At 55.9% G+C, this 13,543-nt stretch overlaps 1 protein-coding gene across 4 annotated transcripts in view; it reads right to left on the bottom strand.

The window, feature by feature from the left end:
• Positions 1 to 621: 621 nt before the first annotated feature.
• Positions 622 to 13,543, bottom strand: part of LINGO1 (leucine rich repeat and Ig domain containing 1) — a 155,851-nt gene continuing 142,929 nt past the window's right edge. For all 4 annotated transcript variants that reach the window (XM_058033025.1, XM_058033026.1, XM_058033028.1 and 1 more), the window contains one exon: positions 622 to 2,544. In XM_058033025.1, the coding sequence (XP_057889008.1) occupies positions 691 to 2,532 (1,842 nt within the window). In that variant the 5' untranslated portion in view covers positions 2,533 to 2,544 and the 3' untranslated portion in view covers positions 622 to 690. The remainder of the gene's footprint in view (positions 2,545 to 13,543) is intronic.

The raw sequence follows: 13,543 nt of genomic DNA, 5'->3' as shown, positions 1-13,543 counted from the left end.
GCTCCACAGGCTTTGGGGATGGCCAGGGGAACTGACTATAAAAACCAGGAAAAATAGTCAGAGCTGCCTTGGTGCCACAGCGGGCACTGCACTGCGGGAGGTGCCTTTGATGTCAGCAGGAGACTCGTCCTGGCCTGGGGCTGCTCTTGGCAAGGCATCTGGGGAGTGCCTCTGAGGCAAGAAAACAAGCACTTGCCAGGTACAGAACTGGACAGATCAAGAAGTCAAAATTTTTCATTCCAACTATCTATAGGAAATAGGGTTTTTTTATTATTTCAAGTTTTCATAAAAATCCATACTTATTGAAATCAAAGTTACAGAAGAAAGTTCGTAACTTTTTTATTGATTTTATTTCTTTTTTCTTTCTTTTTCCCACCCCCCCCCCCCCCGTTGTTTTTCCCCTCTCAGAGTTATATCTGACACCAGAGTCCATCAGACAAAGTCCTTACAAACACAGGAGTCCTGAAGACATCGGCTGAATGTTTTCCTGGTATAAAGAAGAGGAGGAGGAGGTGGTGACAGTGCGGGCGCAGTGGGTTTGGACAGGGGCAGAGGGCACGGTGGAAGGAGAGAGGTCGGTATGTTTGTAGCAATGTTTGTTAATTATTTTTTATTTGTTCATTTGTTCTTTTTTTTAAAAAAAAAAACAAAACAAAACAACACCATTATTATTTGCAAATTGTCGCCTGGTTAAATCATTTTCATATTAAACTTGCGCGGCGCGTCGGCAGAGCTGATGCCCGCGTCGGACTTCCGTGGCACGTACTCGATTTCAATGTTGTGCTTGGTGTTGCCTTTCCCGCGGCTCCAGAGGAAGAGGAGCACCAGACAGAAGAGCACGACGCCCAGGAAGGAGATGAAGCCCATGGTGGTGGCGATGATGAGAGTCTTGATGTCAAAGGGGAAAGGCACGGTGGCGCGCGTGCTGTTGGCATCGCTCTCGTTGGGCTGGTTGGAGATGAACGCGAAGGTCTTGTTGGGCTGGTGGGGCCAGTCTGGGGAGTAGCTGCGCACGTGCAGGTGGGCCAGCATGGTGTCGTTGCCACCCGCGTTGCTGGCGATGCATAGGTAGGTGCCATTGTCCTGGATCTGGGCGTAGCGCACCTCCAGCGTGCCGTCAGGGAAGACAGTGAGCCGCCCGTTGGTTTTGGTAGAGATGAGGTGCTTGCGGGGAGACAGCCACATGATGGTGGGCGGCGGGTCCCCATCTGCCCGGCAGACAAAATGCACCGTGTGGCCTTCGTCCACAAAGATCTGCTGAGGTTTGCGGTCCCGTATTCGTGCTCGGCGGCAGGTGAAGTAGTTGGGCAGGAGGACGTCAGGGAAGTCCTTGAACTCCTTGCCCTGGACGAACTCAGGGGTGGAGCAGGTGGGCTGCTGCTTGTTGAAGTTCAACCTCCATCGCCGCCGGAAAACCCAGAGCAGCCGGCAGTCGCAGGCTAAGGGGTTGTTGTCGAGGATGAGCGTCTCCAGGTTGCCCACCGAGTGGAAAGCTGACTCCTCCAGGGTGGTCAGCAGGTTCCCTGACACGTTCAGGATGCGCAGGTAATTGAGGCCGCGGAAGGCGAAGGGCTCGACCGTGGTGAGCTGCCCTCCCACCAGCTGGATCTCCTGGAGCCTGAGCAGGTCATGGAGCATTGAGCCCTCGATGGTGACAATGGGGTTGTAGGACAGGTTCAGGAACCGGAGGTAAACCAAGTGCCTCACCGACACGTACGGGATGGACGTCAGGTTGCAGTGGGTGATGGACAAGGAGGTCAGGTTCAACCCATAGAGGCAGTTGGATGTCATGGTATCCAGGTAGGGCCAGTGTGAGATCTCGAGGACCTTGAGCCGGTACAGCCTCTTGAATGAGTAATCCCGGATGGTGTTGATGTTCAGGTGGCGCAGCCGCAGCACGATCAAGCCGTGAAGGTGAGACAGGGCCTCCGTGGGGATGGAGGTCAGGTTGCATTTCTCCAGGGTCAGCTGCTCCAGGCTGTTGAGGCCACTGAAGGCCCGGTGGGAGATGTAGACGAGGTCGTTGTCACCCACCTCCAAAGACTTCAGGTTGTACAAGTCCTGGAACATGTAATCTAGGAGGATCACAATTTTATTCTCACTAATGTCTAGCTTGGTAAGGTTGCTGAGTCCAGTAAACACCCCCAAAGGGATCAGCTTGAGTCTGTTACTCCTGAGCCCCAGCGTCCTGAGGTTGAAGAGGTTGTTGAAAGCCCCAGGTTCAATGGCACTGATAATGTTCTCGTTTAGCTCCAGCTCCTCCAGGTGAGGGTAGTTGGCAAATTCATCCTGGTTGAGCGTCTTGATGCGGTTCTTGCCCAAGTCCAGCAGCCTGGTCTCGGTGGGGATCCCCTCTGGCACGACCATGAATCGCTTGCGGTGGCACAGGACGGCGCGCTCCTGGGCGGAGCACTCGCAGCGCGGCGGGCAGCCCGTGGCGGAGCCGGACAGGATGGACCCCAGCATCAGCAGGAGGATCGGCTGCCAGCAGGCCAGGATTGGGCTGCGCATACTCGCCTCCCCAGCTACCATCCTATCTCTCACCTGCAGGCAACAGCGGGAGAAAGAGCGAGGGGCACGTGAGCAAACAACGGGCACAGCCAAGGCCAAAGCTCTGGTGTCCTGGCAGAGGTGATGGGAAGGCAAAAGGCACCACCCAGGCACAGCAGAGGGTCTCATTTTCCAGCTGAAATGCAGCTCTTTGGCTTCAAGACCCTCTCTCCTCCCCACTCCCTGACTTTCCACTCGATGGCTGAACGTGCACAGACTCTTGAGTGGAAGGCCTTGAGGAATCTGTGTCATACAGCTTCCTCTGCTTCTTAAAAAAATAATTTAATACGAAACACATCTATCTACATCCTATTTTAAGCACTTGAAATTATTCCGTTCCCTGTAGATGGAGCCTGAATATAAAGGCTGCTTTGCAAACAGAGGAGCTGAGCAGAGGATGGAGCATCTGGGGAGCCCCACTTGGGGCGAGCAGCACTGACAGCTCAGTGGGAGCCAGCTCCCTCCTTCTGTGCTCCCCCATGCCCCAGCTGCTCTCAGTGTGTCCCCAGGGCCAGTTCCTTGCCTCCCACCATGCCAGCCTGCAAGGGCAGACCCAAACCATTTCCCCCCACCCAGAAACAGCAACTGGGCAGACACTGCCTACAAGAGCAAGCTGTAGCCTCAAGTCAGGTCCAGGGGGGCTCTGGATAATGAGGGAGCTGCCTGGTGTCAGCAGGGAAAGAGCCAGCCTCCTGCTGATGTCCCTGGGGAGGACTGGGAGACCTCCCTGGGGGCTCATGGTCTGCTTGTGCCCCAGCCCAGAGCCATCCTGGCCGGGCAGAAGCGGATGCTCCTTGTCACGCTGCCTTTGTTGCATTTATTCCCTTGTTCAGGCTGTTATGAGGAATCAAATCATATCAATATTGCATATTAGATCTCCAGCTACTCCAGCCCTTGTTTATGTCTATTGTTATGTTACTCTCTGCACTACTCCCACTAATGCTATTTATGGCTATCACCAAACACACCCAATCCATTACTTCCATTGGCTCTGTTTGTATCCATCACTGTATATCCTGTCCATTACTTTCCCTGCTCTAGCACTATTTATGGGGCTGGTACACGTTCTGCACATTCCTGCCATTGCATCTGCTCATATTCATCATTTCATACAGATATATGGCCCAAGGATCACTTTTGTTCCCAAAAAATTATTCAAAATTTCTTTGTAAGATACAAGGATGGGAGATGATGGACTGGCCATAAAAATGTCCACCAGCACCATCTTGGAAACCACCAGCCTCGACACAGCCAGTGATGGGCTGTGAGGGCCTGGAGTGTCCCCAGAGGAACCCTCTGTGGTTTCCTCCCATTCCACTGTCCCCTTCCACCCCTCCCTTTCCTGCTCCCTCTGCAGTGGGGCTGCTCAGTGGGGATCACACTGAACACATCACAGTGCAGGGGTGCAGGGATAGGAGCTGCTCCTGCCGAGCTCCCCTGGCCATGATGCTGAGCTCCCTCCTGCTGGCCCTGGGCCAGCATGTCCCAGTCCAGTGGAAACATTTCCAGTGGGAGTGCCTGGGCCCCAGCCAGGCTGCAAACAGCCATTTGCTGGGTATTTACAATCCATCATCTCCATGTCATCACCTCCCTGGTGCTGGGCAGCAGTACAGACACAGGGGGTTGCTGCTACCACTGCCATGCTGCTGGGGTGGGGTTGGGACTGGGGCCGGTGCCCTGGAGCCAGGCTGGCCCCTGGTTGGCATGGCCCAGGGTGCACGTGGGTTTTCTCCCCAGGCTCCTGCTGCAGCCCTGGCTGGGGCTGGGCTGCCAGTGGTGCCCATGGCCAGGAGCCTCTTGGGCACTGCCCTCCCACCACGTGCTTGTTCCTGAGCGCTGGCTCGCCTGCAGCCTTTTTTCTCAGAAACCAATTCCTGCTCCTCAAAGCCGTGCTGAGAAAGCCATCAAAGACAGCAAAACACGGCATGCAAAACAAAATACAGTCTGAGGGGCTTAATTATAGCAGGACTGAAAACACTCAGCTCATTAAGAGTGCCAGGCACCAGCCTTGTTTGTGTGCCGGGCCAAAAGCTCCGCTCTGCCTGCATGTGCTGCTCTGTTCTGGTCCCTGCTGGTCATGGGGAGGGGGCAGAGCTGAATCCTGCAGACCAACTCCCCCCAGGCTCAGTCCTGCCTCTCCAGCAGCAGGAGGGAGATTGCACCTCCAAAGCACCTTGTGCTGTGCTGTCATCCCCAGCACAGCCTCGGCATGGCCAGAGCTGTGCAGGATCAGTGAGTAAAAAATCAGTAAAGAGGCCAGAGATGAATGAAGCAGAATCTGTGTGGTGTTACCAACGAGCACAGCCCAGAATTAAAGTCTAGACACACCTCACATGTTATTAGTTCTCAGCTAAATTTAAATCCGTGATAAATACAATCCCTGACAAAAACATCCGTAATCTTAATAGCCAGAGTCACAGAAGAGCTTTGGGAGAAAGACAATAAATAAGCTGGAAAATTCTGAGCTAAGATGAGCTTTAAATCACTTCTGGCTCCCATTTACCTCTGCTTGATTCGGAGAGAAATAGTTGTGCCTCAAGGTGATGTGGATATTAAGAGATGCCCTTCTAAAAACGACTCAAACTGTGATTTTTGTGTGAGCTGTGGGCCAACAATGCATGCATGGTTTTACAGCCCCAGCACAACTGCTACCTGCAGGAAGGGCTTTCCACAAAGCCCTCCCAGATTTACTCTGAGGAAGACCCTGAAACATGCCCAAGCTGCCCTCCAGGGTGCCAGCCATGGCCCAGCAGGAGCTGCCAGGCAGGAGCAGAGATGGGACCATGGCCGTGATGCACAGTCCAGCCCTTGGCATGAGCGTGGTTCTCCTTCCTCAACCACAGAAAAAGAATGGACAAAAAAAGCAGCAGCTGCCAGGCTCACTGCCTTTAGGTGACAGCAAACCCAGTGCAAGCCAAAGCAAAACTCACGCTCAGAGCCATGGCAGCCACTGACCCCTGTCCTCAGCACCTGCTGCCCAGGGCTGAGGGCTCTCAGCACTGTCCCCTCCCGCAGGAAGGTCCCAGCCTCGGCCCAGGAGGCACAGATGGAGGCACCAGAGCTCTGCCTTGGTGCTAAACACAGCAGGGTCTGCCCAGTGTCTGTGCCTGGGCTCACTGCTGGGAGGGAGGATGCCATTCTGGGCCTGTGCCTGGAAAGGCAGCCTGGGGCCAGAATGAAGCGCTGACGTGCGTGGGGTTTGCTCTGGTGTGACAGGCACAGGCTGCCCTGGGGAGGGAGGAACAGCCCCAGAAAGCCAAACTTGGGTGATGACCCAAAAGGGAGCCCAGGCTCTGCCCCTGAGTGTGCTCCTGAGGATGCCCCAAGGGGTGGGGCAGCCACCTGGCCGTGCCCACCACTGTCACCGCTGTCCCTGGGCTGTCCCCTGCTCCCCACCCCTGTGAGCAGGGAGCGATCTGCTGTGCTGACAGGGAGCGAGCAGGAGGCAAAATCCCCGAGTCAGCTCCAAGCCCACCTGGCAGCCATAAATTACAGGGCTGGAGATGTTCACCCTTGAACCAGATGCTTCTGAGAGCATCGAGCCACAACAGGCAATTTAGGACAAAGCCAGCAGGGAGGGGGGCCCACAGTGCTCTGGGGGCGCAGTGTCCCCACCCTGTCCTGCAGGGGCCAACCTGCTGCTCCCAGCTGTGCACAGGGGTGAGCTGGACAGTGCTGGGCATCCTCACTGGGATGCAGCAGGGGGGGTGGGTTCAGCCATGGGCTCACCCCATCTCTGCCGTGATGGCTTCATACAAAGCCAACGAGACGCAGCTCCCCGAGTCCATGCTCCTGTCTCCTCTAAGCTGCTCCAGCTAAATCAAATTTTATTGAACTTCACTACATTTTAGAGACAAAGACTTCAGGTTTACAAATAAATATTTAACAACCTTTCCTGCTGGTAGAGGAGTTTCTTTCCCAGACCCTAGGCTCTGCACTGTTTCTGTAGCTATCTGCAAAGCAGCAAAACAAAGGGCGCAGCTTTAATTTGCCAAACACGTTTGTGCCCATTTCCTTCTCTCATCATTTCCCCTGTGTCCAGTGTGCATTTGTGGGCCCTTTTGCTTTGTCTCTCCCTCCTCTCCACCCCATCTGCTCCCTCCTCCTCTTTTCCCACCCAGTCCCAGAGTGCAGGCATTGGCAGTAACTGCCCTTCTCCCCCCTGCTCAAGGATGGGCAGCAATGGGTGGGAGGAGGTGATTTCCCTTCTGGAACCACCATGCTTCACATGGGGAAGAAGAAATCAAAGATGGAAAGCATAAAGTGATTCCTGAGTGCTGTCAGGGCACAGCCAGGGTGGCACAGCACTGGCCTGGGCAACAGAGACCTGCCAGCACACTCCTCTGGACCTTCATTAAAGTATGGGCTGCTAACAAAGGGTTAGAGGGCAGCACTGCGTCCTGGCCTGGCCCCAAAATCATCCAGGGGCAGCACAGGAGGGTGAAAGAATGGGGAGAAATGGGCAGAAGATGAGAAGGACCCCTCAGGGTGGTGGGGACACACGAGCAAGTTGTGCAAATTGAGCAAATGAGCCAAGGCAGGTGAGGCAGAGGAGAGCCCACCCCCAGCCCAGCAGCACCAGCTGCCGGGGTCACCACTCCCCTTCCCACAGGAAGGCACAGCTCTCCAGCTGGGAGCTCTGCTCAGCCTCCTGCAGTATCTGCTTTCAGCAGCTCCGAGGTGGGAGCCTGGAATAGGTGTGAGGCAACCTGATCTGCTCTGGCAGCTGCTCTGGAGCTGTAAAAGAGCACCAAGAAGAATTGAAGATGCAAATCCCCTTCCGGCACCGACACCGCCCGGCTGGCACCAGATTTTGGTCGTGGCTGGCCCATGGGAGCGCCCTGCAAAGGCATTTCCTCAAGGAAACAGGCTCTGCCACCCAAAATGGGGTGTCCCCAGCACTGCAGTCAGTCAGGAAGGCACCAAGGCAGAGAGCAAGAAGAGCAGAAAAAACGGAGATGCCCAGGGGAGGAGAAGAGCTCTAACATGGGCTGAGGGGCTGGAATGCTGGTAAGGGGAGGCTTTGGCTCAGCTGCCTGCTGGTTCAAACCTGGGCTGTGGATCTACCTGACCCCATGCAGGGACAGCTATGTACAGAGAGGGACAGCCAGCAGTGGCCCAGAGCCAGCCTGGAGAGTGGCTTTGATTTTCAGGCAGGTTACTGGAGCAGGACGACGGGAAGGAGATCCTGGTTGTCTCTGCAGGACACCAAAGCTCAGAGCAGTTTTTGCCGAGGCTGTTTCTTGCTGTGATCACATCTGTGCAAGAGCTCCTCACCCTCCTCCTACCTGTGCTCCTTCGTTTTGAGCATCTTTTCTCTCTCTGGCTGCACATGCCTCAGCGCCCCATCAGCAGAGCAAACATCCTGACAAGGGATCAATAAGTAATTGCAAAGGCAGCTGTGGATGTCAGGGGCTGTAAAGCCCTGAGCCAGCACAAGATAAACAGGGGGGGTGAGGGTGCAGTGCAGAGTGGGGCTGGGGCTCAGGGCCAGCCATGGGTGGAGATGGCCAGGACATGGACTGGTCACTGCTGCCACAGCCACTCCTGAACCGGTGGTTCTGTGCTTCCCAGGTCAGGTGAGCCTGGAGAAGGCTCATTTTTTATTATGTGAGCCAAAGAGCAGGGGAGTTGTGTTTGCCAAGGAAACAGCTCCCAAAGGCTGGCTGGAGACTTCTAGGGCTGGGTCAGGAAGGGATGGCTGGAGGCTGGCGGGAACTGGGAAGGACATGCACCATTTTGAATGGAGATTCTCCTTCTTCCTTTATTTTGGCAAATTTCATCAGGATTGTCACCTCTGTGGATATGGGCTGGGTCACCAGGATGTTTTAAGTGCTCACTGAAGGCAGGCAGTTCACCTTGCACTCTGATCAGTGAGCACTGTGTACAGGAGGCTCCAGTGTACCATAAGGGTCTCTCTAGACGGTTCCTTTTCCCTGCTGGAAAGCTGAGAAAGCTGGGAAAGGGGGATGGAAAAACCCCAGGCTCTTCTCAGGGCAATGGAAACACTTGCCCTGAAGAGGTGAAAGAAAGTCCAAGGAGTGTTCCTGCTGGGAGAGAGCCAGGGTCACAATGACATTGCAAGGGCATTGCCTGCCACATGCCCATGGCCCAAATGCCTTCTGTGCTCCCTGAGCTGCCCTGCACGGGGTGGCAGGGCTGGGGCTGGGGCTGGAGGATGGGCACAGCCCTGCAGGCACAGCTCTCCCTCCCAGCACACGGCCCCAGAGCTGCTGAATCAGCCAGAGCCCAGCTGCACAGAGCCTGAGCTGGACCCGTGTGCAGGGCAGGACAGCACCTGACATGGCAGAAAAGCAGCTGAACAAAGTCACCCCACTGCCAGAGCGCCTCTCAGCCCCGCCAGGAGCAGATGGCATTGCTGTGTGGGCATGCCTTGAGGGCTGGGCTGGGCACAGAGGCTCCCTGCTCCCCCAGAGCCAGGCTCCAGCCTGTGCCCCAGCAGCGAGGAGGACACAGCTCTGCCAGGCTGGGCCACGGCTCCAAACCACACCTGGGGGCAGGAAGGACGAGCTGCTCCCTCCTACTGCTCCCTGCCTGGGAACAGCCAATCCCCTCCAGCTACCAAAGGGCACCCCATGGCTCTACAGCTCCCTAGAGCTCTGCTCAGTGCCCACAGCAGGGCTGGGGCACCAGCAGCTCCAGCAGCACTAACCCAGGGCTAGCAGGCAGAGCTGGGGGAGCCCCACCAGTGCCTCCTGCCCTCATTTACCCAGGGCTGCCTCAGGACAGCAAATGCCAAACCAGTCCAACACCCTGGTCCCAAGGGCCATAGAGAACAGCTCTGAGGCTTTGGGATGTGACCCCCTCTAAATGCCACCACTCCAAACCACTGTGTCCCTACTGCATCCCTGCCAGTGCTCAAAATTGAAACCCCAGGTCCAAGTCGCAAAGGCTGGGGAACAGCAGGACCAGGGACCAGTCATATTCCTTCCATTTAATTTAAGCTAAGGCTGTACTTACAGCATCACTTTGGTTCCCAGGGCACATCCCTTGAATTCCCCTGCGACCAGCACAGGATACCAAAAAAAAGTACAAGGGTTGCTCCTTTCCTCTGGAAACCTTTGGGACAGTGGCAAGAGAACTTCAAAGGACATAGGACATGAAGCAGTCAGCTTTGCTGACCTCAGGGAAACCTGCTGATTTACCCCCCTTTAGGACCAGCCCTGGTATTTTTATACTGCTGCCTAAAATAAGTGGCCTGGGAAGCCTTTGGGAGAAGCCAAGTGCAGCCCAGCCCGGCAGAGCTGGCTCTGGGATCACCCCCCAGTGAGACAAGGGCAAGGGGCTGTGTGTGCCCTGCTGCCAGGGCTCCCATGAGCACCAGCAGAGCTGTCCCTGCTGCACAGCCCCAGGGACACGGGGCAGAGCAGGGGGCAGGAGCACGGCTGTGCTTCAAGGCACTGCGAGAGATGGAAGCCCCCGTTCACTCCATCCACCTCATTTCCCCGCTCCTTCCCGCAAGCCACATCTGTCTCTCTCTCCTCCTCCCATTTATTATTAAGTTTTGTTCACATAATCACAAATTTGGTGCCGCAGGAAATTCCAGAGAGAGAAATGGAGAAAAAAGGGAGGCAAAGAAAGCATGAGCAATAGCAAGTGCAGAGGGAAGATTCCTCTTCCTAGCCTGGTTTTCTCTGGGCTGGTTTTACATGTATAATTCCTTTTTCTTTCCCCCTCTCTCACTTGTTTGATTTTTGCATTATTTATGGCTTGTCTTCAGGGCCTGTATTTGCTGTTATTGTTTCATTCAACAATAAAATGGATTAGATAAAAACAAACTGTGCTGAGCCACGGCTGAGCCTGCCCGTCCTGCCTCCAGCTGAACCCACAGAGCCAGGCGAGCAAGGAGAGCAAGGGGCCACCAGCCCCTCCCAGCCCAAATCCTGCAGGAAGAGAGGTGCTGAGGGAAGCCTGGACAGGGTTTGGGCTGACAGAAATCCTTGGCAGGTATGGGGCTGTGCCAGGCAGAGCTGTTCTAATGCCCATGACAAGGGGGGGCAGTGTCAGCACAGTGGCAGCCTCAGCCATGCATTCCTCAGCCTTTCCTGCACACACTGAGCCCGTGGGCATGGAAAAAAAGAGAGACCCACCATGGGCATGGAGCAGCTCCCCACTGCCCTCAAAAGGAGGCAGCTGTGGGGTGGGTTTGCTGTGCTGTGCCTGGGCTGCAGCAATGCTTCCTGCCCTTTCTCCTCTCCCAGCACTGTGGATAATGACACGGAGCCTGCGCTCTGGGCTGTACGTGAGAACAAAAGTAATCACGGGGAAATCCAGTGCACAGGAATGCAGTGGGAAATGCGAGGCCAGGGTTTCCATTTCGCTGCCGTTTCCCATTGAGGAGGATAAACAGGCTGAGCACAAATCAGTTTAATGGCAGCACCTAATGGCAGCGCAATTCTGCGCTTCCCGGAGCGAGCCGTAGCTCAGGCCCAAAGTGGCAGGGACATGGCAGCTCAGCCCTGTGGGGCAGCTCAGGCCCAAAGGGGCAGGGAGATGGCAGCCCTGTGGGACAGCTCAGGCCCAAAGGGGCAGGGAGATGGCGGCCCTGTGGGACAGCTCAGGCCCAAAGGGGCAGGGAGATGGCAGCCCTGTGGGACAGCTCAGGCCCAAAGGGGCAGGGAGATGGCGGCCCTGTGGGACAGCTCAGGCCCAAAGTGGCAGGGACATGGCAGCTCAGCTCTGTGGGACAGCTCAGGCCCAAAGGGGCAGGGAGATGGCAGCCCTGTGGGACAGCTCAGGCCCAAAGTGGCAGGGACATGGCAGCTCAGCTCTGTGGGACAGCTCAGGCCCAAAGGGGCAGGGAGGTGCCAGCCCTGTGGGACAGCTCAGGCCCAAAGGGGCAGGGAGATGGCAGCCCTGTGGGACAGCTCAGGCCCAAAGGGGCAGGGAGATGGCAGCTCTGTGGCACAGGCACTCCATGGCACAGCCCCAGACAAGCACTGGGAGCCACCAAGAGTGGCTGTCCTGGGCAGCAGCACTGAGATCACTCAGTCCACCATGGCACAAGGGGAGTGCTGTCCCTCTGCAGCCATGGACTGTTGTCTGCCCAATTCCCAGCAGAAAAGAGGTGTCCCTGTGGGAGTCCCTCACATCCCTAAGGTACTCAGACCCACGGGGTGTCTGTGGAGGGCCGTGCCTTGCTCTGTGCTAGAGCACACAAAGCACTGGCCAGCAGAACAGGGCACCAGGCCAATGCTTACTGTGATGCATCCCTGGCTCCTCAGGCTCACATTTTTGGTAGACCAGATGGACCTGGCTCTCTGTGACTATTCCCAATCCAAAGGAGGGGTGGAGAAAGGCTGGGTTTGGGTACAGGAGGGAGAGGTTTGGCTGCTGGAGGGTGAGAAGTACTTCTGGAATGCTCAGGCTTTGCTCACCACCCCCAGGTTGCCTCTGAGGTCTAAATCGGTTGTTTCCCATTTCACACTCGACATCTCAAATCCAAACAAAGAGCTGAAAGAATAGATCACGTCAAAATATTTCTGCTTCTCCCTCCTACGAGAATTCCCCATCAGAGACCAATCCAATTAAGGTGCAGGTTATGAAATTAACCATAATTACCAGAGCGATATTTAATGTTTTGCATTTTGATGAAGAAACAGAATAGAAATGACAAAAAAATGAGTAATTGTGGGTCCTACAGCTATAACTAATAGCAATATGGGGGGAGGGGAAGGGCTGCCAGGGAAGGGAGGGCTGTGTGGGGTGGGCTGCATCGGGAACCTCACATCCCCAAGGGCAGGGGGGGTGCTCAGGGGCACAGCCCCAGGGAGCCATGGCCAGCCTGACCGCCAGGGCAGAGGTCAGCCCAGTCTGATGGCAACCACAGGCATTTTGCTATTTGAGCATCCCTTGGACAATGCTGGAGCACAGGAATCCTGTCCTGGAAGGCACAGCCCAGTCCTGCACCTCCTCACTCTGTCCCTGCTCCCTGTGGGGACCCTCCAGCTCAGCCAAGGACTGTCCCCACCTCAGGACGATGACCTGAGACAAAGGACACGAGTGCTTCAGTGGGGAAAGCCTTTGGCCTCTGCCAGGACACTCAGGAGAGGAAAGCTCACTGTACATACATCCATTGCAGGATGCCAAGGCACTGACCAGCACTGACACATGAATAAAATGATGGAAAAAACCATGCAGGATGGTTAAACAGAACCATGTCTGTGCTTCACCATGAGAATGAGCAAAACAAAGCCAAGCTCCCCGGCCCCTGTGACAGGACAGTGACCTGCTGCCCTGCCTGATCCTTACTCAGGCAGGAGATGCTGTCTGGATGGGGCAGGGCATAGGAGGGGCAAGGGATGGCAGCCAAGGTGTTGGTGAGGCCAGAGGGAGGCCTGAGCAGGGTGGGGCTCATAAGGGCTCCCAACACAGCCATGCTGCACCAACACACTCCATGCACCCCATGCAGGCCCAGAGAGCTCCCACTGGCCGCTCCTGATTGCTGCTCCTGAAGGTGGGAATCACCCAGGATTCACCCCAGCACAATGCTTGGGGTCTCTGCTCAAGGCAGGGTGCTCCCCCCACTATCCCCCCTTCCCAAGCCACACTGGTGTGACCTCCTGTCCCCAGGGATGGAGAGAGCCACACACTCCCTGCCTGGGAAGGGGAGATGATGATGGTGGTGTCACCCTCAGTGACATTTATCACCGTTTATTCAATTGCCCGGGTCAAGCTGACAATTAACCCTACTCAGACACAGACACCTCTGTGCCACCCAGCCTCCTCCTGGTGACAAGGGACAGAGGCCACACCACGCTGCTGGCAGTGCCTGGGGGCTGGGGAAGCACAGGAAGGGGGACTCTGGCGGGTGTTTGTCCCTTCCCCAAGCAAGCCCCATGCCCAGACAGCCCTGTCCCCTCTGTGTCACACACGCCCTGGCACTGCCCAACAGGCAGCGGGCTCCAACAGCCACCAGCACTGGCATGGAGTAAGGCATGTCCCCAGGCATGGTCACACGGTGCAGAGGCAC

Source organism: Melospiza georgiana, chromosome 13 (assembly GCF_028018845.1).
Source record: "Melospiza georgiana isolate bMelGeo1 chromosome 13, bMelGeo1.pri, whole genome shotgun sequence".
Taxonomy (NCBI): Eukaryota; Metazoa; Chordata; class Aves; order Passeriformes; family Passerellidae; genus Melospiza; species Melospiza georgiana.
The sequence above is the reverse complement of the archived record's forward strand: the minus strand, read 5'-3'. Positions and strand labels throughout refer to the sequence as shown.